The sequence below is a fragment of the Engraulis encrasicolus genome, chromosome 23 (assembly GCF_034702125.1).
Source record: "Engraulis encrasicolus isolate BLACKSEA-1 chromosome 23, IST_EnEncr_1.0, whole genome shotgun sequence".
Classification (NCBI taxonomy): domain Eukaryota; kingdom Metazoa; phylum Chordata; class Actinopteri; order Clupeiformes; family Engraulidae; genus Engraulis; species Engraulis encrasicolus.
The window spans coordinates 4,228,891-4,252,792 of NC_085879.1; the positions used below are offsets into that span (position 1 = coordinate 4,228,891).

Below are 23,902 nucleotides of genomic sequence, written 5' to 3' on the forward strand. Positions count from 1 at the left end.
AGCAGTGTGGGAAGTTAGCACCTTCCTCAGGGACACTTCGATGCCACAGGGCTCAAACCTGCAACCCAACAGTCACCTCTGCCAGCATCCCCTCCCTCCAACCTTGGACACCGTTTACAGATTTGTCAAAGAGTTTTTATAAAACAGATATTTTATGAAGGATATTTTTCAAACCAGACTTTTAAGAGGTTTCTAAATGTTTTTTAATGATGGCAGAACGTATTCATGTTCACAAAACAGTTGCTAGGATGTGCACAAGTGCCATCAAAGATGGCAACCTGGTCAGACTATGGGCAACTATGTGATGCCTGTGTGAAAAGGTGGAGCTATAGGGAGGGCAAGCAGGGCATTTGACCCTGGGCCCAGAGCCTTCCCGAATTGGTAGTGGGGGCCCCATTATGACGTTGCAGGCCATATGTGGAGCCCGGTGTGTTATTGTTCTGTCACTGTGTGTAGATAATGTATTGCTTATACATCAGTTAGGTAGATACACTTTGGGGAAGGGAAAAAAATATATACACCCAAATAGAACTGGGAAGACCCGCCCTAAGATATAAGACAGGGTTCATACACTTTTTCACCAATTTTTTTCCAGGACTTTTCCATGACTTTTCCAAAACCTTTTTCTGAATTTCCAGGACCGAAAAACCAATGACCAATCGCGCGCGGGGGGTGGGGGCGTATTAGGCTATATTACAGGCTATATTATGTAGCCTATATTATAAATATGTAATTACTGTATATATTTATACTATAGACTATGGCATATTATATTATATATTACATAGCCTATATTACAAATATGTAAACAATAAACATATTCATACTATAGGTTATCTTTTACTACAAGCTATAAGCAACCATTATACTTCATGTTGTATTACATTAATTCTGCTATCATTCACCAATGTTATATAATTCGCTTGTCTAATGTACAGTCAGAAATGAAAATGAATAGGCCTAGTCCAGCCTATAGCAAATTAGGTCGTGAAATCATCATGAAGACACATTTGTATCAACATGCTCTCTATGGAGATGGATAATGCTCATCCTGCCCAAGTAAGAAATCATAGGCCTGCCTACTACACCTGCCTAAGCACAACAGTCCAAAGCTCCTGTAAGAATGTTAATGTTGTCATTTGTTGTGGTCGTTGCTGAAGCAAAAAAAACGAGAGAGACTGCACTGTTCGTGGCATAGTTCTAGTCTGACGCCCACTCAAGGAGATGCTAGGGTGAGTTTCATTTTGTGTTACAACGATCTGACCGATTTGAAAACAAAGCCACAGATGACTTTTTCAAACTCTAGTGACACTGCCGTTTATACCGTATTTCAAAACAGGCGCGTCATGCAGACATTGGTAATCGTTTGGCTCGCGGTCAGCTGCACATAGACTACTGTACGGATTTCATGTAATCTTTCAGCACACTGGACAAGTTCACTCGCAGGCAGCAGGTGCATTGCTTATCAATATCAAAATCTCGGGGCTTACCGAAAGCATAAAGGTTCGCTTGGTGCGGTGCCCTATCTGGCAAATTAAACCAAGACCAAACAGGTCTTAGGATTGTATTCCTTTTGGCATTAGCTGGAACCGCTAAATATTTTAAAACGCGTAACTGCTAACCTGTTAGTAGCTGAGGAGGTAACCGCCTGCTGTATCTTGCCCTTCAGGTGGCTAACAAGTGCCGCTGCTTCGCCCATATCGGACGGACAAATCACAACTTTCGTCCTCTCCGGCCATTGTTGATCATCTTTTCAGAAAGTTAAGCCGCGCATTGTTGAAGTAACACTTCGCGACATGCTGTAATATCGTACAGAACCACATTTCTTTTCTAGGATTAGAGCTATGATCACCTCTCACCACCACGCACACACTACATCTAGCTCGCGCGTTACGAGGCGGGTTGCCAGGTGTGACTGATTTCTAGCGCCAAAAACGCTTGAAACCCGCCTGGAGCCATTACAACATGCGTTATTTGAAACCCACTCAATTTGGCAACACATGGTTAGGCAGACGCAGCCTGCACTAGACAACATTTCCACGAGAACTCGGACATTTAGATTTTATTACGCCGTGGCATCAACTTCATAAAGATAATTGATGAAACACAGGATGGATTTCCATGACTTTTCCAAAACTTTTGACCAAAAATACGTTTTCCATAACTTTTCCAGGCCTGGAAATTTGAATTTTCAAATTCCATAACTTTTCCAGGTTTTTCATGACCGTACGAACCCTGATAAGAGTTTCCAGGACCGGAAAACAAACCTCTTAATTTCCAGGACGAGTGGGAAACCCATTCAAACTAGGCCCAAAGTAGCGATGTAATTTAGCTGTCACCATCTAGTGCCTCCACTAATTTGATCTCACTTCAGCAACCAGCTGATGCATTAGACTATGTCCATCTGTCTTCCCAATTTGCACTCTTTATGAAAGTAGCTGGCATCATCAAAATGTTTATTTCAGATGCATGCATGCTTGATGGGTCAACATTACACCATGCCATTGCAAACCTATCAGCATTACCCCCTCCATACAAAGCTAGGTTGAATTACTGCCATAATTGCCATCTAGTGTTGACCCGTCCGTTCACCACTCTTGCCTGAAATGCCAAATGGGTGATAAAGACTGCCATTTGGGAAATCTGCTGTAGTTAAATGAGTTTAATTCCAATACAAGGTAATTGCACTTCAAATAAACCTAATGTACAGGCCATCATGGATACTCCTGTTGTCAGTGGACAGTATGCCATGTAGCTCATGTACAAAATCATGATTAACTGCACTGCCTCAGATTTTAGTTTCAATTTTGATTTGCTGTAAAACGTCAATAGTTTCAGAAGCTTTAGACATTAAGCCCAGAATAATCACACAGTTGTTCCTCAAAAACCATTTATTTTAGACTGATCACGATAAATGTTTATCGTGTTCCAATGGTAACCTGCCACACTCTGATCAGGTTGTCAGTGTAGCCAGCAAACAGGGTCTGTTGAGGGAAAGAGGAAAATTAATTGCAAAGCAATGCTATTTTACACACAATAGCCAAGAAATCATAAATGAAAGACCCTGTGGTGCATTTTTAACTGTGGCTTACAATATCAGCACCCCATTTGAAATTCATTCCGTAAACTGATGGCAATGAAGATGAATGGGCCTGTTCTTAAACACCTTGGCATTGACTAACAGTTGATCAATTGTTGCATTACTGCAGAGACTACAGCATACCATACCAGCTTTCATAAACCAGACCTTGATAAATGAAGACATAAGAGGCCCCCTCATATTTGCAGGACTGTCAGCATGAAAGTCAGAGCATTAAGTGAATGAATATAATCACCGGGGGCCTCTGCTGTATAGAATTTGGCTGAACAACTCAAGCATGCAGTATATTGAAGCCTGGGCTTTCGCCCTTGGCAGATGATGCCTAGTTTGCCATAACCATGGTAACTCCATGGAAAGCTCAAGCCTATTCTGCATGTTCTTCATTTAAAGCAAGTTACTTTGTTTGGCCACAATATTTGACATGACGCCCTTCGCCACTCAGAAATTTAAAAGTTAGCTTAAGGATACAACCTTTACATGCTTCGAGTTACAGAGGCAACTTCAGTCTTTGATAGAAGTCAATTAACGTAGTACATGTAAGTCCATACCTGTCCATCTGCAGACCAGGCCAGAGATGTGCACTGAGGTGGCTCTGCCTTGCTGTTGGTGCTGATGACCTCCTGTCTCAGCTCATCAACGATGATCTTGCCCTCCAGGTCCTAGTGGAGAGATTACATTGTAGAAAAATAAATGATTCACTTCTGATTTCTTGGACTTTTTAACCGACAAACATTTCAGGTTTACACCCTTCCTCGGATCGAAGTTTGAGTTCATTTATTGATTGAAGTTAAGCACCCAGCGCAACGCATTAGGTGTTAAGTGCACTTAAGGCATGTTGACCCATTCCACTAAAGCAGTAGTTCCCAAACTTTTTTACTGCTGCTACCCTCTTTTGCATCCAAGGATATTTTCACAAGCCCCGCCTCCTGTATTCCAAACATTGCTAAATATCTGTAAATTGTAATGGGAAATTCACAGGAAACAAAGGTATGTACAAATGAACACTGTGGCCAACTAATATATGGAACAGTCATATTAAAACGAAGCATATATTCATGGTTTTATGAAAACTGTCCTTTCTGCAACCCCCAGTTTGGGAACCATTGCACTACAAATCATTCATCATCATGAAAATGTAGCCTACTCAGGGGTGTGTGATGACTATTACATTGTGAAATCAAGTAGAAGATAAACATCTGCCAGCATATTTTCAGGAAACCTGAAACCATGTGAAAACTCTTTCCAAAACAGCTATTTTTGGGGTTCAGGAAAGATCTGTCAATTCTGTAGGACTTGGAGATCCATTTACAACAGGAATGGAAGCAACAAGTTTCATCGGCTATCCAACCATCCTTTGATAAGCATTTTTTTTAAATAGCCAGATTCAAGTGTTCAGAAACAGCCTCTTTATCATCACAATGACACAGATGGCATAAGAATCATCACCACACTCCAGATAATGCTCAAAGATAGCCAGTGTTAAATGACTCGTACCAGTAAAGCAAATCAGATTTTTAAAGCAAACAATTGCCACACCACCCATCTAAAAGTTACAATACAACGTCAACACTCAATTCCATCCATGACCCGTTTGTGTAGAAGAGAAGGTCCCATTTTGAGGTAAATAATGGTTTAAATGGGTATAGACCATCTAGCCTTGACAAATCACGTCTCAAGTGTGCAAATGGTGGCAATGGTGACCAAGTTGGAATATGTCTAGTTAAACACAACAAAGACTCCAATCTTACCCAAATCTTGATGCTGGGGCCGGTGGCGGCGCACAGCCAGTAGCGGTTGGGGCTGAAGCAGAGGGCGTTGATGACGTCCCCACTGTCCAGGGTGTACAGGTGCTTTCCCTCATTCAGATCCCACAGCATGGCCTGACCGTCCTGTCATAACAGAGGAGAGGGAGTCAGTCAGTGAGGAAAGGAGTGATTACCAGGTTTTTTTTCCCTTTTTAAAACTCACTAAAACTAAGACAGACGTGTTCAGAAACAGCCTCTTTATCATCACAAAGATACAGATGGCATTAAGTAAACATCACCACACTCCAGATAACCAATGGGGAAGGATAGTCTCCAGCGTGACATCTTACCTTTCCTCCTGAAGCACACAGGGAGCCATCAGGGGACACGGTCACGGTGTTCAGGTAGCCGGTGTGGCCGATGTGGTTGGTCTTCAGCTTGCAGTTAGCCAGATTCCACACCTGTAAAAGTTGACCAGCGAGTCAGCATTAAGCTACTATCAATTATGCTAGTTGTGCATCTAACATGGCAAAACTTGTCCACACAAAAGTTTCACATCCACATCTGTTAAACATAGCATGCCAAAGGGCACTCAAAACGTCACGCTGTAATTATTCTGTGGAGCAGTGCGCTAGAAAATTGGAGGACTTTTGACTTTCCATAGTTTAGAGGGAGCAAAAGCCAATCAAGTTACTGTAGTGACAACCACAACACATCCAGGGTGTGCTGTAATAAACTTGATAAGACTTTGACTACAGAGACATCATGCCATACCAGCTTTCATAAATCAGACCACGACCTTGATAAATGAAGACATAAGAGGCCCCCTCATATTTGCAGGACTGTCAGCATGAAAGTCAGAGCATAAGTGAATGAATATAATCACCGGGGGCCTCTGCTGCAGAGAATTCGGCTAAACAAATCAAGCATGTGGTATACTGAAACCTGGGCTTTTGCCCCTGGCAGATGATGCTGTAGTGACTGCCTTAACCATGTTGACTACATGTGAAGCACAAGACTATTCTGGATGTGCGCCATTTAAAGCAAGTGGCTTTGCTAGATAGTGTAACTGTTGCATAGTGTTGTATTGATTGTCTGGTACCCCAAAGAAGTTGATTTACTGTAAGAGACAAGTTACTGACTTCCTCTACTAGCTCCACTTCCAAGTGAACTTAACTTGATCACAACTCACACACCCAATCAGCATCTTTTTAGAACAATGTTGCCTCCTCGCTCACATTTTGGGGCCAAAGGCCTTACGAATGTTCAAGCCAAAACGGCAATTACCTCCCCTCCTTTTCCAAAACTTCCCATCACTCACCTTGACCATCTTATCCCAGCCGCATGACACGATGATGGGGTTGCTGCTGTTGGGGGAGAAACGCACGCAGGACACCCACTCTGTGTGGCTCTCATCCTGCAAAACCAAGGGCGGTAATATTTGAACACAAAATTTAACACAAACTCATAACTTGCATCTTCAGGCCGTACATAAGAGGCAACCTCTTATGCACCATCCTGTCACATCAGAGGAAAGGAATCAGTGAGAGGAAAGGAGTGATTTTTTTTTTAAACTCACTAAAATCTAGACTGACAAGTGTTCAGAAACAGCCTCTTTATCATCACAAAGATACAGATGGCATAAGTAAACATCACCACACTCCAGGTAACCAATGGTGAAAGATGGCCGCCAGCCTGAAACGGCCCCATCTTTAATGTGCACTGCAATTCTGTAACTACATCAGCTTTCTAAAATTCCAGTTTAATCTCCTTCCACCTCCGATTTTAAAGACTCGCTGGTAAAACAGACCCACCTGAATGGTGTATTTGCATACTCCCAGGGTGTTCCACAGCTTGATGGTCTTGTCCCGAGAACCGGACACGATCTGACGGTTGTCGGCAGAGAAGGCAACACTCAACACATCCTTGGTGTGTCCCACGAAGCGGCGAGTTGTGGTGCCACTGTGGATGACCAATAAAGACAAGAACAAAGACCATCAGTAAGTCATGCTGCATTGGCGCAACATTGGGCAGAAAGGGAAGCAAACTAGCCATCAGTGACTTTTTACATTCACTTCAGCATCCGAATATAATCGGGATACTAAGCATCCTTACTTTTTTACTTTTACGTCCGTAAAACAAGAAATTAGTACCCTGAGCACTGTTCACAAACTCCTTATCTTGAATGTCATCATAACCGGGATATGACTTGCATTCAGAATACTTAAGGGCATGTCAACACTGTCAAAGATTAACAAATCGCCAGAGGTGCAAGTGAGGTATCCTTAACCAGCCTCACATTCAGCATAAATGAACATCTTCCACATGTGATGGAGTGATGCTCTCCATGTGCTAAGATTCATTGCCATTCATGTGTGGTGAGAAATATGAGAATTTCCCTTCGGGAAAGTTTAACTACCACTTAGTTACACTTGTCGACAAAGTCCAATTGGTTACTTACGTGGTAAGGTCCCACAGGCGGAGTGTGCCATCCCAGGAGCCGGACAGGGCAAACTGGCCATCAGAGGAGATGACCACGTCACTCACAAAGTGAGAATGTCCCTTCAAAGCACGCTGCGGGATGCCATAGTTGGTCTCATCACGAGTCAATTTCCACATGATGATGGACTTGTCTGGAGAGACAGAGAAAGAGAGCATGAATTCTTTAGAACTGCACACTTCAGGTGTTAAGAGTTGAACACTGATTTCACCTTGAGATGTATGGCACATTTTGGAAACACCTCCAGACAATGAAGATTGTGAATGAAGATTGGCTGCACAGTCAGCCATGGTAACATACAAGCATGCTGACACCTCGTGCCCACACCGGTGTCATGGACCAATAACACTTGTGTTAGATGTAGCCTACAAGCTAAATGCATTATTGACTGCCATTACCACGTCCGGTACATTGTAGAAAGGATGCTGCAGTGCAATGACTAGACTGACGAGCATGGTACAACACCTGAAAGCTTCAACATCTGGCACATTTATTAGAATATCCAGACAACCTGCTCAACGACGCACACTATGCCCAACCGGTTGGAAGCTCAGCCTCCACACTGTTGACCTGAATGTCTACGCGTTGAGAGCAATACATAGGTTTTAGCTACTCCATGCCTTAGCATTAGATAGGAGTTGTCCGACAACTTATATTACCCAGGCAGCAGCATGGATATCACACGTTAGCGGTTGTTGCCAGTCCTGTGGGGACGTGACGCCATCACGGCTAGGATACACGATTTGCTTGAGCAACAAGTCAACCATTTCCAGCGCCAAGTGCGGCTGATACACTACGGGGGAAGTGTAATAAGATAAATAACACTACACTACAATAGCAACATGCAACGCAAGCGCTAATACGTTTCCGCAACATGAAACTCAAAGAAGCCAACTGCGCATGGGCCTCACCGGGAAAGCCTTACCTCGAGATGCAGACAGAATCATGTCTGGAAATTGGGGAGTTGTGGCAATTTGGGTGACCCATCCACTATGCCCCTTAAGGGTGCCTCGAACTGTCATCTGTTCTGTCATTTTGGATAACTTAGTAGTGCCTTTCAGAAGAAGATGGACATGGATTTTCCTGGAGGACCGATTCCCCCCCTGTCTTCTCGCTACCAGGCACGGGTAAAAGGAAGTTGGTAAGCGGAAGCACAACTTTTCAATCGTCTGCGTCAAACCACCCAAGCTGTAATATTAGTAGCGCCCTCGCCGGTAAAGGAGTTAAGGTGTACTGCAGAAGGATATATTCTTCTGATAATTATTGTAAAAATAATAAAATGGAATCTATTTCAAATTTACTGAAAGTGCTTATGCACAACATTTAGAAGGGGGGTCAAAACATGCCAAATATGCCTCATGAAATAAATGAAATAATTTAAATAAATAATACAAAACGTAGGTTAAAGTGAGGTTAAAAAAAATCACATCTTTTTTTTTTTTTTTTAAGAAAATGGGAGGCCTAATCACAGAACATTATAATGTAGCCTCAAAACCCTGATCAGGCCGGAGTGAGAGCAAGAGAGAAGATAAGTGCATTATTTTCAACCACGGGCTTGAACAGAGAGGCAGTTCCACCTTGTGGCTGTTACTGCAAAGGTCCTGAGTGACGCCTTTTCTTTTGAACCTGGACCTGGGTAATCCCAACAACAGCTGGACAGCTGAACAGTAGCCTTGTCCCCTCAAAGGGATGTGGAGGTGGAGGAGAGATCAGATGGGTGGGGGGCCTAAACCACAAAAGGATTTTCACTGTTAAAACTAGCATAACGTCAACAGCATGGAATTGTGTGGACCAGCTGATATGTTCATGTTTCTTTGTGCAGATAAGGAATTGAGTGGCTTCGATCTCAAACAACATGCATGCAAATGCAGGGACCTATCAGAATACTCCTTAGAAGCAGCAATGTAAGGGCCAAAACATACCAAGGCGGAACGGAACGGTCACGGGACGAACGCGGTCTTTCTGCTTAGTTTTGGCCGGCGTGCTTTTCTCTGCCTTGCACACTGACAGCGTCGGCGTGCGCGGCCAGTCCTATTCAAAACTCTCCCCACAGCTAAAGCTAGCATGCTACTTTGCCATTCATTTGAATGAGACACCGCCGGTCGCCGGCGTGAAAAATACGCTCGAGTTCTATTTTCCAAATGCAGCGCGGCGCGGAGCCGGCTCCCGCGCCGCTGACGCCCGACTACCGCCGGTTGGTGTGTAAGGACAGATAGGTTTCAATGTATTTTCACTGACGCCGGTAAAAACCGTGGCCGTTCCGCGCCGCTTTACCGCCTTGGTGTGTCAGACCCCTAATTCACTGTCGGGGAGGTCTATTGACTCTGCATAGGGAATTTAAATTGCCATCGGTGCCTCTAGACTGGTCCACATGCTACAGTGATTGTATGAAACATTTCTTTATGGCTGAGATTGGTTTTAGTATGTTCTTCTAAAATGATAATGACCACATCTTCACCTATGAGTCTGTAATGCCATTACAATGTTATAATGTTATTCATTGAGTTTTTAAAATGTGCCAAACAATACATGGGTAATAATCACATCTGCACCAAAAGGCTATAAAGCACTTGCATAGGGAGAGGAGTCGAGCCAGCTTTAAGCCCCATTTCAGTTATTTGTGTTATAGGCTGGCTATTGCTAGTCTGGATTTACAGCACCGGTCTATCACCTAAAAATATCTGAAATTGGGGTGTGGAGGAACAATCGTGCTCATGAGTTTGGAAAGCAAGTTAAAGAGGCCAGAGAGATACCAATTGATTTGGGCAGGGCAGGGGAAAAGAAATGGAAGTGGGTGGTGGTAGTGACATTGTGGCAGGTATAGCCCTCAGGGGATAGCGAGCAAGGGATGTAAACATCCAAATGGAGTAGGCCCTAAGGGAAAATGCCCAGGGAGTGAAGGACATCAGGGAAGTGTACGGCGTGCACGCAAGGATGCTGTTTGTAGACCACAGCTCTGCATTTTAACACCATTGTCCTGCTTGACAGCAAGTTAATGAGTCTGCACATCGGTCTATGTAGCAGCTCTGAAGCAATTACTTTCTGATTGGTTGTTTGATGTGCATGAACATCATTTATCATCCACGCCTGAAAAGTTCTGTCAAAAAAAAGTTATTGCAAGGCCCGTGGTTCCCAAACTGTGGGCCAGGGATCCTATAGGAAAGGGGTCCACTGCCTACTGCAGCAGGGGGGTGTCATGGCATGCATTACATTACATTAGCTGATGCTTTTATTTACAGGATATTGGTTACAGTCCCTGGAGCAATGAGAGGTTAGAAGCCTTGCTCAAGGAATGGCACTTCACTTCAGCCATGGATGGAGGCTCCTAAATAGAAGAATCTCCTTGATACCAATAGGTGGCGGTATATGCCAGTGAAACGTTCCCCGCCGTCAACAACGCGGTATTCCGAGAAGAAGCCACACGATTTTGTTTTTGTAGGATGGTTGGGCAAGGCACCTTATGTCTGTCTTTTTGCTCGTCGTCTGTAGTGGTTCGCTGTGACACATCATCACTTACTCTAAATGGGGTATAAGTAGCTCGAAAGTGGATTTACTTTCGAGAAAAGCGCTAGCATTAGACCTTCCACTAACAGTATAGGCTTGAGTTGTCTCTCTCCAACCGCCCTGTAAGAAAAAAACGCCAGCAACGCCGCCACACGCATCTGATTACGTCACTGCGTATGACGTGGAGGCTGTCGGAAGTAGTCTTACGTTGATTTGCAATCTTGTGTACTTTTTCTAGCTTTATTTTGCGTTTCCAATGGCTGTGGATATAACGCCGCTATTTAAAGCTAGTGTTAAAACGGTGAAAACACGGAACAAAGTCATAGGGTTGCCTTTTGATTCCCAGAAAGATGAACTACTGAAGAGAAGTCGACCCTCCACTGGATTTTCCTCCAAAGCTAAGGAGGTGGTGAGTGTGATACCCAGTGATATGCTCATGCGAAGTCTAGAACTAGCATGTGGACTTTGAAGCTGATCTTTGCAATGTAGACAAAATGCTGAACATTGAACAACCTCGTAGGTTTGGGCGACCAAATGGTGCTTGACATCACCGTTCTTGAGTTTGCAGCTGACAGATCGTGGACAGCTGGCCCCGTTTTACTTAATGCAAAGTTGTTTGCAGAGCTGTTTGTTGCGATGACTGTTGGTTTGTCATGCACAGCTGAGCGTTCCTTCCAGATGTTTTCAGCTGTCTAGTTTTCCTTCCCACTGCAGGGCCACCAAGTCGTCCCAGACACAGATAGGTCCGCGGGCCCAGACAGCTGGTGGTCCCTCTCCCAAAAGTGGCCATCTTACTGAAAAACTTCTAAAAATGAATGACATTTGCCATTGTGTTCAGTGGGCCTAGGCCTGGTGCTGACTCACACATTTAGAAATGACTCCATTCCTGTTGACCCATATACATTAATTTGATAGCTGCGTGCTGGCTGGGCCCTTTAGCCTGTGCTAGGCATTAAGAGATAAAGAGCAGGGTGCTGTCCCAAGGCAAGCTTGCACATATGACATGTTTTAAAACTTTGTTTATGCCTTGGTTTATTAATAGTACCCTATGCAGCACAGGCACATACTCTTGTTGGGGGGGGGGGGGGGGGATTCTGGGCTTTTGCATGTAATTTTTAGTATCCCTCACACTCACACAGGAATAGACACGTACATGTGCACTTATCAAGGGCAGTCATGGGTAAGTGGTTAGGGTTAAAAAAGGTAGGTCTGCACACTACCTTTTTCAACTGTCGGACTTTTTTGTCTGGCACCTGCAACAAGTGTTTTTGGATGTGCGCACCCTACCCAAAACTGCTAAGTGGTTAGGGTGTCAGACTTGTAGCCCAAAGGTTGCCAGTTCAACTCCCAGGTTGGTGGGGGGAGTAATTAATCAGTGCTCTCCCCCATCCTGAGCATGGTTCTGTCCCGCCGCACTACTCCCTTGGGGCACCATTGGGTTGAGGCATAAATGCAATTTTGTTGTGTGCAGTGTGCACCTGTGTGCTGTGGAATGCTGTGTCACACAATGACAATGGAAGTTGGAGTTTCACAGTCGGGGTATCGCTTCACTTATTGTGCAGTGCAAGAACAAGGCTGTGTGCCACACCACAATTTGGTGCAATGACTTAAAGGAATAGGGTGCTGCCCCCCACCCTTTAGAACAAAGTACCCCATCCATATCCAATGTGCCCCCTCACTAGTCTTGACGAGTCTCAAAGCACATCTGTTTACAGAGGCCTTTTCTTGCTAGTCCCACTGCGCCCTCCCCACCTACACCCCAATATCCAGCGACCTTGGATACTTTGAAAGGTGCTGTATTAAAACAACTAAACAGAAAGTTAATGTGGAAGTAGGCGTGTGCTGCGCTATGCCACCCCGCTGTGTGAGTGAATGACTGTGAAGATCACAAGCTACTGAATCCAGGACAGGACGTCTACACCGTGGGTGGAGAATGTTTTTGGCGTTCAAGATTCCACAATTAGGGGGTGCTGTGGTGCATGGCTCTATTGCAGCATATCATACATGGGCAAACTGGCCATGGTGACCCAGGGTTCGTGTCCATGGTGACCCAGCCTGGGTCATTTCCCAATACCAGGCCATCTCTAGTTCAATCCATTTTTTTACTCTCCTATCGATAAAGGGCATTCACGGGTAAGCAGTTAGGGTGTCAGAATTGTAGCCCAAAAGTTGCTGGTTGGACTCCTGACCCGCAAGGTTAGTGGGGGGAGTAAGACCCAGTGCTCCTCCAGTGAGGTACCCTGAGCATGGTACCTTCCTGCTGCACCAGCTCCCTTGGGGAGCTCCATTGGGGGCTGCCCCCTTGCACGGGTAGGGATACATGTGTGTGTGCAGTGTGCACTTGTGTGCTGTGGAGTGCTGTGTCACACAATGGGAGTAGGAGTTTTCCCAGTTGGGCTTTCACTTTCAGTTCACTAAAGGCAAAAGTGCAAAGCGCACATTGAATTCTATGAGGATTTAGTGGAGTCTCAGTCACTGCATTCCTTTGAAGTTGCATTATTCCCGGATGGAGCACACCTGCAGTACTTAATTCTTTGTAATTGTACTGTAAGACCACAGAACAGAGTTGTGTAAAGTAGAAATAGAATTACTCTTACACATGTAAGTACAGTACAATCCTAGAAGTTGTATTATAAAGTTGAAACCATGTAATATCAAACCACTGAGGTTGTAATTACATCTACTTCTACTTTATACAACATAGTTTTTTTGAACTGCTGTATTCAAAGAACTGTATTCATTTGGATGTTTTGTAGTCTTGGTGAGTAACAAGTTATCTGGAATAATGCTATATGCAATAAAAAAAAACAATTCTCGATCGTTTTGTAATATGAGTTTTTCTTGTCATTTTTTCAGATCTCAAACATCTCAAAACTGAAAGACTTCCTGTTACAACACAGAAAGGACTATGTAAATCTTGGCAGGTAAGCATATTGTACATTTTGTTATTGTACATTTTGTCATTTCAGCACATTGGCTTCCCCCCCTGGTCTCCACTGAGAATTAACCCATTTTAGCCCGATGCTGCGTATATGTTGTTTGACCTTTGGTGCCTGGAGCGACATATTACGCTGCGTTCAGGCTCTTGAGATTTGAGGGGTTTTTTTTATTGAAAATGTGGGTATGTTAGAGCTGGATGAACACATTCTAATGCAAGATGAGGGTCTTAGCTTTTAAAATGCAACGTATTTCTGCTTCGGAGGCGGAGATATTTAGGTTTTAATAGGCAGAGAGCACTTTTTCCCAAAACGGGCTTAGGCATTCAGCAGGTGTGTTTTACAGGTGCCTTAGGCTAAAATGGGTTAAGAGATTCAATCAAATCAGATTTAGTCAAATCAATCAGATTCAATCACTGTGGTAGTTTTAATCGCTATGGTACCACTTTGTAATTCTATGTAAAATGTACATATGTACTATGCAGTCATTATGGTAGTTGTTTTTGCTTTCTGCTTGTTGATTGATTCATCTGTGTGTGTATTTTCTCAGTCTCATCTCCTCCGATGTAACCCACATGACGGACACAGAGAGGGATCAGATCGATCAGGATGCCCAGATATTCATGAGGACCTGCTCCGATGCCATTAAGCAACTACGTGTTGAGGGTAAGTCTTCAATTTGCATTCATTATTGCTATTATTACATTGCACTTAGCCGACACTTAAATCCAGCGCCATTTACCGTTATTTCTGATACAGGGTATTGGTTACAGTCCCTGGAGCAATTAGTAGATGGCTTGGACTTTGTGAGTTTCTATTGAAGGACATTGCAGTTAGAGACAGGAAACCGAAAGGGGGGCTAGAGTAGAGTTTTGTGCTTGAGCACAGGTTGCTGACCTCCTTTTAGATAGACATTTATTTGGCAGAATGACCAACCGAGGGGATGGAGGAAAAGACAATGAGAGAGCCAAACAGGATTCAGGCCGATCAATGTTTTATTCCCTCTCCCTTTACACTCACCGAAAAAGTAGGAGAAACTGAAGTGTAACATTTAGTTAATCCAGCCGATAGTTGAAATTGCTATTGACAGTTGAAGTTCCAAAAACAAATTACTCTAATTCGATAAACTGTAAAGAGAACATCTTTTCTCTTTGTGCTGTCTTCCATGTTTCTTGCACTTTTAGAGGTGAAAATGTGTGATTTTTTTGTGAATTACATATTTTCAAGAGGGAAAGTACACTGGAGTTAAACCCAGGGTCACATTAATCATCAGTCCGTAGAATCTTTTTTAAACTCTGTCGTATGAGGGAAATTTAGAATGTTCAGTACAGAAACATTGGTATTTATCAAACATGCGTTGACTGAGCCTACATACACCTCTGCAATGATTAATCCCACACCTTCCAAATCACTGCGCGCACTCAGGGTACCGAAACGGCAGCAAGTGTCCATTTCTGGTATTAAATTGCCTTTAAATGTCACGTTAATGTGAAAGCACCACCCTTGTTGGAAATGATGCAGATCGATGCGTCACACGAAGCACTGGGAAGCGCAGAGATAAGAAAGTTTTCCTTCGCAGAGTTGGATGTCCTTGTTACAGGAGGAGGACAGTGCTTCAAAATAAGCAAAAGAAGGAAACGCACACAGACATTGACACTGTCAGATAACACACAGACAAACTCCATTGTACAAATGAAACTACTGCACGGTCAATATTATTTGCAATTTCACCACACTTTGTAAATCCCACACTTTGATCAGGAATGATTGCACGGACGCTTTATACGGAGATCTTGTCTCAATGCACATAGTAAATCAGCCCCTGGGATTCCACTGAACCCCCAGGGATTGGGTTAGTCAATGGTTACGGTGTACGTGTGTTTACATGATTACAAATTAATAACTTAAAATTAAATAGTTCTGTCAAGTTTACATTGCACTTTCCTTTCATTCCAATTTGCAAAGTGTTTGCATGATGTTTTCAAAGCAAAATTAAGTTTTATTCTGAATCAAATTGAGTTCATTTGGAATTAAATGTTGCATGTAACTGAGGCCAGTGTCAGGGTTTTGGTGGAGGTCTTTTCATTTTATTTCAGTAGGGCTGGGCGATGCATTAACATGCCTTCTCATTCACGCACAAGTTTTGAGGCACTGAGGATATTGGTGGATAATGGGATAAATTACATTAACTGTCAAATTTGGAGATTGTATCCCATTGTCCTCCTATGGAGGAGGTTATTTTAGTTCAGCATAGTGGCCAGGTGCATTCATATTTCCAATATATTAATTCACACTTAGTCAAACTAATCCCAACATTCTTCCTTGATTCTAAGTTTTTTTGTGCTTAAATTGCATGACCAAGACACCCATTAAGAGTACGGTGTGTTCACAGATGGACTGTCTCACTATCAGGGTTTTGGTCAAAGTGAATGTCTCTCATAGTTACCCACCAGGTTTGAACCGTCACCAATGTTATAATCCCTGACGTGGCGCACATTATCAAAAGCCCTGACTTGCCCTGCCTGGAACAGGAATCACTGACATTCCCTGATATTCCCAAAATTCCCTGACCCATGGGAAACCTGACCCATTATTGTAATAGTCACACATTTTGTGAGTCCTGATGGAAATGATGAACACACTTGCAGTATATTGTCATTGTACTCGGAACATGGTGAGAAGTTTAAGGAGCGATAAGCTGTAAACCTTCCCTTCCAGAGATATTAACAGCCTTTCAGTGGGAACTCAGTGTACCTATTTAATGCACAGGGAGAACGATGATTGACATTACAGTACCTTTATTGTTTTGTTTTTAAGTATGCTTGTGTGTTTTTCATTTATGCAGCAGAGAGACAAAACATCCCACTACAAATCAAGGAGCATCATGGCGCAATGCTAGATCTGGTTGAATTGTACCTAAAAGGTATGATTTTTACATTATTTGTTTATTATTATTATTTTTAAATTATTATTATTGTTATTATTGTTGCTGTTGTTGTTTCAAAAATGTTTCCATTTTTTTGTTTTTGTTTTGTTTTTTCAACCAGGCGTGTGTAAACTGTACTCCGAACAGAGGGCTATACGAGTAAAACGAGTTGTGGACAAGAAACGACTGTAAGTGGCAGTGGATATACTATTTCACAGTGTACGAGAGGGGATTTTACTGACCCAGTGTAAAAAAAATCACACAATGTGTAAAGCAGGTTGGAAATGGCTTCCACATCACACAACATAATATTTTATTTTTAGTTGAGCATCAACACGATGGCAAATAATGATTAGGACTTCAACAATTTTGTGTGAGATGGCGGCTGTAGATCCCACTGTAACATCCCACAAGTTACGGGCATACAGTGATTCTGCAGGCATACCGTGTCGGCAGATCCCTGGCATATCTCCCGTAGTGTCCACCGGTCACCATAACAACAAACGCCTTCCACCTTGACTAGATCCCCAGAAAAGATAAAGATTTTGTGTTGTGAATGTCATTTCTAAAGTTGCTTTTGCCCAAAAATTGGCACAAGCTATTTCTTTTGTGAGGGTTTCATGTCCTATTTCATGTCACGCTGCACTCCGGCAATCATAGTCACATGCTGTGGACACTGGCTTACTGTACCCCGCCTTACAACCGCCTTGACTAACAAATGTTCTGTGTCCAACACTGGACCACTGCACCATAGTGTTTCCCATTTTCAAATGCTCTATTCTCAGACGTTGACAAAATGAGTTACTGTGCCGATGATGGCATTTGCTCCTATTTTGTTATTTGCCAAAGATTTTGGGGTAAAACATTTTTTGCAGATTTTTATTCAATAACGTGCCATTTTTCATATTCATTAATGATCTAGACTGCAACCTGGTTCATGAAATTAATTCTTTTTTTTAATTACTGCAGTACACAGTCTCTGAAATAGACTCTCTGAGTAGGGGAGCATTATGCTGCTATACAACCTACACATACATTTCAGCGCTCACAGTGCCTCCTAAATATCGTCACTGTCCAGCAGAAGTCTTGTATCTTCAGTATTTTTTCCATTATTTGATATTCATTCTTATTCATTCAATATAACTATATTCATTAATAAAAGTCAGTAGTACTGGTCAGTCTCTATAAGTATATGTATGTCATAAATTATTCAATAAACAGCTTTAATGTTGAAATGATCCTTAATTAGAAAATAGTGATGTACAGGGCTCTAAATTAACTTCTCCCACCACCAGCCAATTTGGCTAGTGGACATTTTTTCTTACCAGCCAAACAGAAGTTCAACTAGCCATTTTTTAAAATCTCGCCAAAATAAACTATGCGTTAGGCTAGTTATTTTTTTTTTAATTATGGTAATTTTGTTCAACAATTTCTACAACACAGATACACTATATATAGGCCTGCATACTATAGGCCTATGCCTACATAATAAGCATAGGCCTATTATAGGCTATATATTTTTTCATAATTTTTTAACTTCTGCTTTATTTTTTACTTTCATTACTTAGGCCTAATCAATTTGATTAGTTTTTGTTCAATTCCTCTGAAAACAGCTGAATCACATCACACAAGCCACTCACATAACAGACATTTAACATACAGTAACCAAGCACACAGCCAAACTCTCCAAAACCTCACATACGCACACCCCAAGGAAGGAGAAACGATGAGAGGAAAAGGAGAGGAGAGAGGAGGAGCTCTTCTCTTATCTACCATGCGCAACAAAATGACAAGAAGCCTGGGTCAAAAGTAAATAATATCACGGGAATCTTCGCTTCCTTTGTTACTTCCACAGCTTCGTCGTTGGTTGCTTTTTTGTTATTTGTTTTCTTTCCGATGGCGTGGGCTTTCCAACTTAGTTGCGCCAGGACTCGGAACATTTCAGAAGACAACTGAACTGACAGCTACGCTCACACTACTCTGACAGTCAGCTCTCCTCCTCTGCCCTTGTCGCTATTTCGTTCCACAACCACTCCTTTTTTAACGTCACTATTATTACGGTTACAATTACATTCACCAACACACACAGAACCTTGCTCTAACCCCCGCCACATTCTCATCACTCGCACAAAACATAGGCATAATCTGCGTTAGTCATGTTATTGAAACGGTCAGGGCCTCGCTGCTTCAAAAAGGCAGCCTGTTACAGCAAGGTTCAGCCTAGTAATAATAGCAGTAGTGACGTTAAAAAGGTTGTAGCGAAATAGACGAGAGCATAGGAGGAGAGCTGCCTGTCATAGTGTGAGCGTAGCTGACAGAACGCTGGTCGTCTGAAATGTTTTCAATGCTGGCGCGCGCAACAGCATGGAGTTGCCGCTTGCTGCACTGGAAAGCCCACGGTGGGAGGCTACGTCGTGACGCTAGTGTCCATGGGTAATGTAGGAAATCTCGCCTTAAGGGCTCTGCATACTTAACGTGCGCAGCGGTTTACCATTCATAATTTACTGTACTCGGGCGCTACTGGCCAAATTGGCGGGTAGGTATTTTTTTCTACTAGCCAAAATGAATTTTCACCCGTGTTTGGCGGGTTGGCGTGTGTTAATTTAGAGCCCTGGTGATGTATAAATAAGTAAGCAACAATAAAAGGTGGAGATACAAGATTTCTGCCTGACAGCAACGATACGCATGCTTGCCCACCATTTGTACTCGTGCTGGAGCACTATACACACCATTACCCAGGCTGAATGCTGATGATGGGCTGAACATGGCATCAAACAAAATGCTCAAGTTGCTGTTTTCCTTTGTGCTTTGATGCATGAAATATTCACTTTTTTTGCATTTTTGGGATTTGCTTACTTATAAATTATGCATTGTCCCAACCGTTTTGGAATTTGAGTTGTTGAGACTGTTTTATGTCAAAATGTATTTACAGGCTGAGGGTATATATAAATATTTATTATAAACCTTCAAATCTATGATCTTTCTTCCTTCAAGACTGCTGTACATATGTTGGAATAAAAAAAAATTAAAGACATGTTTTTTGGGCTTTCTTGCCTTAATTATTTAGGAAAAGACAGTGTGACACAAATTGAGTTGGGGAGAGAGGGGGCAAGAATCGGCAAAGGACCTCGGGTGGGAATTCAACTGGGGTTGCCGGCGTAATGCTACGGTGTCTTAGCTCATCAAGCCACTGCCTCCCCTGTTGCAAATATCATTTTTTTCCTCTTTTCTGTCAGGTCAAGGTTGGAGCCTGATCAGCAGAGTAAGGGGAAGGTTGCCACAGAGCAGACGGCACATAAAGCCCAGAAGGAAGACAACAAAGGTATGATGATGATGATGATGTTATGCCGCTGTGATTCTTTTATGCTTTACCTTTTTCTGCTGCTAAAACTGCACTACCTCTGTTTGTTAAATCTTTGTATTAATGTATTTATTTAGACAATTGGTAACATTTCTTTTTTTAAATAACATTTCTAGTGTTTATATTCTTTATACACCCCCTTCTTTTTAAGTTTCTGGTCCTGTGTTTGTCATCTATTTTTGTACACATTGAATGTGTGATACTGCTGTGATGCATTAATTTCCCCACTGTGGGATAATAGAGGGCATACCTACTCACTTACTAACAAAGTACTGATAGAACAGAAAACATACTAATGCGCCAATATAATATTAACACATCATGTCAAAATAAAGGTCCAGTATTTCAGATTGTGGCCAGCATAGGTATGGCAACTGTGGTCCTAAATGTCTATAGCTGCCTTCAGGGTTCATACACAATAAGCTTTTGCTCAGGCTACTCTTCCTGTCAAATATGTTACTCCCATATGACCACCCACAGGAGAAGACATGATTACATTTTTCGAGTACCTGTTTGGCCACTGTATGGGCAGCACTTAAGTTTGAAAAATGAGGTTTTGCATGCATAATTATCTCATCAATCGGTTGTACTTGGGCAGGCAGGCATGGCACGATGCCATTTGTCCGGCATTCCTGGCTCCACTAGCAATTAGTCAGCATGCGTGATGTGCATAATGATCTGCTCACCGGACTGTGACTGTGCCATGAAGGCCAGAGGCTACTGATGTTTATGAGGTAGAAGGAGGCGGATTTGGTGGTGTAATGTAAATATAGTCTAATGTAAAGGTATATTAAGGTGTATTAACTCAGTCCATATACGATTTAATTTGTTTCATCAGTTAAGGTAAAATTGACCTCGTTTACATGGGACGTTTAATTCAAGGGAACTCAATTTGAAAAAAATCTTCTTTGAAATTATAATGATGACTCTTAATTATTCACAATTAAACTGTAGTCTGAATAAAGTGGGTGGTTTATTCAGTTAATGTGGTTTGTTCGGTTAATTCTGAATAACTATATTTTGTCCCACAGGGGGTGTAATAATTCCCCCTGTATGCTTAAGACTGTTATGTCCGCATGTAATATGGCAGTTGTATGACCGCCTGAATTGTCTTGACATTTTAAACTCTAACAATCTTCTTTTTGATTGAAGTCATCATTTTGTCATGCTTTTGTTGTTTTTGTGAACTGCCTCTGGTCTTGTGTCTACTAAATCTTTTGGTCATTAAGAACAGTTTTTATGTTGATTTATTCATTGTTTTCTTTCTTTCTGATCTGTTCTGTTAACTCTTTTTTTTTCTTCAAGAGAAAACTGTGTCCGAAGTGTCAGGAAGCAGCAGTGCCCATTTATGGGAAGACAGCAGAACAGAAGATGAACTCTCTCCTGAGGAGATTCAGATGGTAGGCGGCCCTCCTCTGTATGTAAAGAAAGATGGAGTATTTACTCTCATAAATTGTGTACATTGTATCTATCGTATAATACATTGATATTTATTTTAAAAAATATTTTATTTAAGACATTAACATGCCTAAGCCCTTTTTTGAGACGGTGTCCTCAGTCTATAAAACTTAAATATCTCAGCCTCCGAAGCACATAAAAACATGAAACAAGTAGCATTTAAAAGCTGAGACCCTCATCTTGCATTAGAATGTGTTCCTTCAGCTCTAAGATACCAACATTTTAATAAGAAATCTCATCTCATGAGCCTGAATGCTGTATCCATGCAGCTTCGGTGCCTGGGTCAATGTTGTGCTACACAGCATCCAGCATCAATGGGTTAAAAAGGGGTGAGGACAAATGTTGGCTTAAATATCCACTTATTTTTCAGTTTGAGCAGGAAAACCAAAGACTGGTCAGTGAGATGAGCAGCCTGGTGGATGAAGTGAGGTACGTCCGCCATCTTTTCTTTTCCTCTTTACATTTGCATTGTGTGTGTTGAACAGCATACAATATGGACTAGGTTTTTTTTAAACAATGTAGCTTGGAAAAGTGTACATCAGATGAAACGGCATTACAGAGGAGTAGAATGTAGAAATAATCATTGGAATTAACAAGTATGCCTCGAGTGTAGTTCTTTGGGTTGCACTTGGCCAAGTGAAACTCTTCTTGCTCACTACCTAAAATGGTGCTTCAGTTTGGATTTCACTTTACATGTAATTCATACCCCGTGTCTCATATAGCGCATTTGTGCAGTTCGGGTACTACATTTCAGTGCGCAGGGCGCTCACACGGAAAATTTTGATAAATTCAGTGCACTGAAAGTGCCTGGATGCTGCCCTACTAAGAGTCAAAAACAGAGTGCTAGAATGATGGATGCTGCACACGTCAGTCATGTCGTTAACGAAACAGCAGAAACATGACCTTTTCATGCCAAACAAGTATTGTATGCGAGATGGTTGCCATTTGGGGTGAAGGAAATGTAAATACAAGCACGAGAAGCTGTGCAATTTAAAGTAGCCAGACGATATTTTGCCGAGCTAATGCTATGCTCTCCCATCACTTCCAGTGAGGGCACAGTGTATACTGCCCTAACTTTTCCATGACACTATGAACTAAAGGCCTCAGTGCACTGTGTGCATTATGCAATAACCTTCAGTGCACTGACACGAGTCGCGATATGAGACATGGAAATAGACTTCCTGAGGTTTCGAGGAAACTGAGCAAAGTTGACCATTTCTTTATTCCATTTCAGGCAAATAGAAGGAAAGGTGGTGGAAATTTCTCGACTGCAAGAAATATTTTCTGAGAAAGTTCTGCAACAGGTTGGTAAAATGGCAAACATGTTGATTTCCTTCAGTGTCATATACTTAAAAATACCATTGATTCTATGTAAAATGTTATGTTTGCACTTTTTTTGGCAAAATGTAAAAGCTAAACCATATTTTGAGGGGAAAGTCCAGGGTTCTTAAAGTGGAAATCCTGTGACCTTTTCCATCTGATACAGTGACCAGTTTATTCAGCAGTTGTGGGATCAGGTCAGGGCGGTTATTTATTTCACCTGGGATTGCTATTTCTGATGATAGAACTAAAAATAATCATCTGTCCACAGGAAACAGAGATAGACAGTATTCACCAGCTCGTCGTTGGGGCAACTGAACACGTGAAAGAAGGCAATGAAGACATCAGAGAAGTAAGATATGTTTATTTACAGAAAACGACAACATTCGTATTGCTGTGTCTCTTATTATGTACCTGATTTGTGTGGACTAATGTGTCTACTGTATTATGTACTTTATAAATGCGTACTGCTGTGTCTCTATTAGGATTATGTACCTGACACATCTGTACGTAATACTAATACCTGGTTTGAATATCTCAGGCTATTAAGAACAACGCTGGCTTCCGTGTCTGGATCCTATTCTTTCTGGTGATGTGTTCCTTCTCGCTCCTCTTCCTGGATTGGTACGACAGCTGATTATGATGTCATAAGGACTTTGCAGGATTTTAAACACAGATTTCTATGGCACCTGGAGAATGGTCGCGTTCGTGAGGCGCATTGCTAAGCAGGCTGCGCATCACGCATGCGCTCTTCACCATTTTTCCAACCAGAATGCATCTTAATTTGGCAATGCGCGCTGCGCAGCCTGCGCAGCAATGCGCCATCACGAACGCTCCAATATTGAAGCAAAATTCTAGAAGAACAGGGGTAATGTGTTCTTCTTGCTCCTCTTCCTGGATTCGTATGACGGCTGATTTTGTTTGTCTTGGTAATGGGAATGCCATCCAATGACATTCTTTCTGTTTACAACAAGACGATGTAAAAAGTCCATGTTTAAAATAAAAAAAAGTTTCAGAGGAATATATGACTTCTGTGACTGTATCCGTGTATG

General features: G+C 42.2%; 2 protein-coding genes across 2 annotated transcripts; one reads left to right on the forward strand and one right to left on the reverse strand.

Annotated features, from left to right (window-relative positions):
• Window positions 1-2,873: 2,873 nt before the first annotated feature.
• Window positions 2,874-8,484, reverse strand: rack1 (receptor for activated C kinase 1). The gene is made up of 8 exons (XM_063190343.1): window positions 8,271-8,484; window positions 7,307-7,478; window positions 6,660-6,807; window positions 6,167-6,262; window positions 5,196-5,306; window positions 4,849-4,989; window positions 3,649-3,759; window positions 2,874-2,984 (listed from the first exon to the last, which is right to left on the reverse strand). Exons 1-8 carry the CDS (start codon window positions 8,377-8,379, stop codon window positions 2,919-2,921), a joined length of 954 nt encoding a protein of 317 aa, XP_063046413.1. The 5' UTR covers window positions 8,380-8,484; the 3' UTR covers window positions 2,874-2,918.
• A 2,257-nt stretch (window positions 8,485-10,741) lies between these two features.
• stx18 (syntaxin 18) lies at window positions 10,742-23,873 on the forward strand. Its single transcript, XM_063190427.1, has 11 exons — window positions 10,742-11,258; window positions 13,706-13,773; window positions 14,336-14,451; window positions 16,631-16,708; window positions 16,833-16,899; window positions 19,948-20,033; window positions 21,378-21,472; window positions 21,901-21,959; window positions 22,765-22,834; window positions 23,122-23,202; window positions 23,392-23,873. Exons 1-11 carry the CDS (start codon window positions 11,106-11,108, stop codon window positions 23,485-23,487), a joined length of 969 nt encoding a protein of 322 aa, XP_063046497.1. The 5' UTR covers window positions 10,742-11,105; the 3' UTR covers window positions 23,488-23,873.
• The last annotated feature ends 29 nt before the right edge of the window (window positions 23,874-23,902 follow it).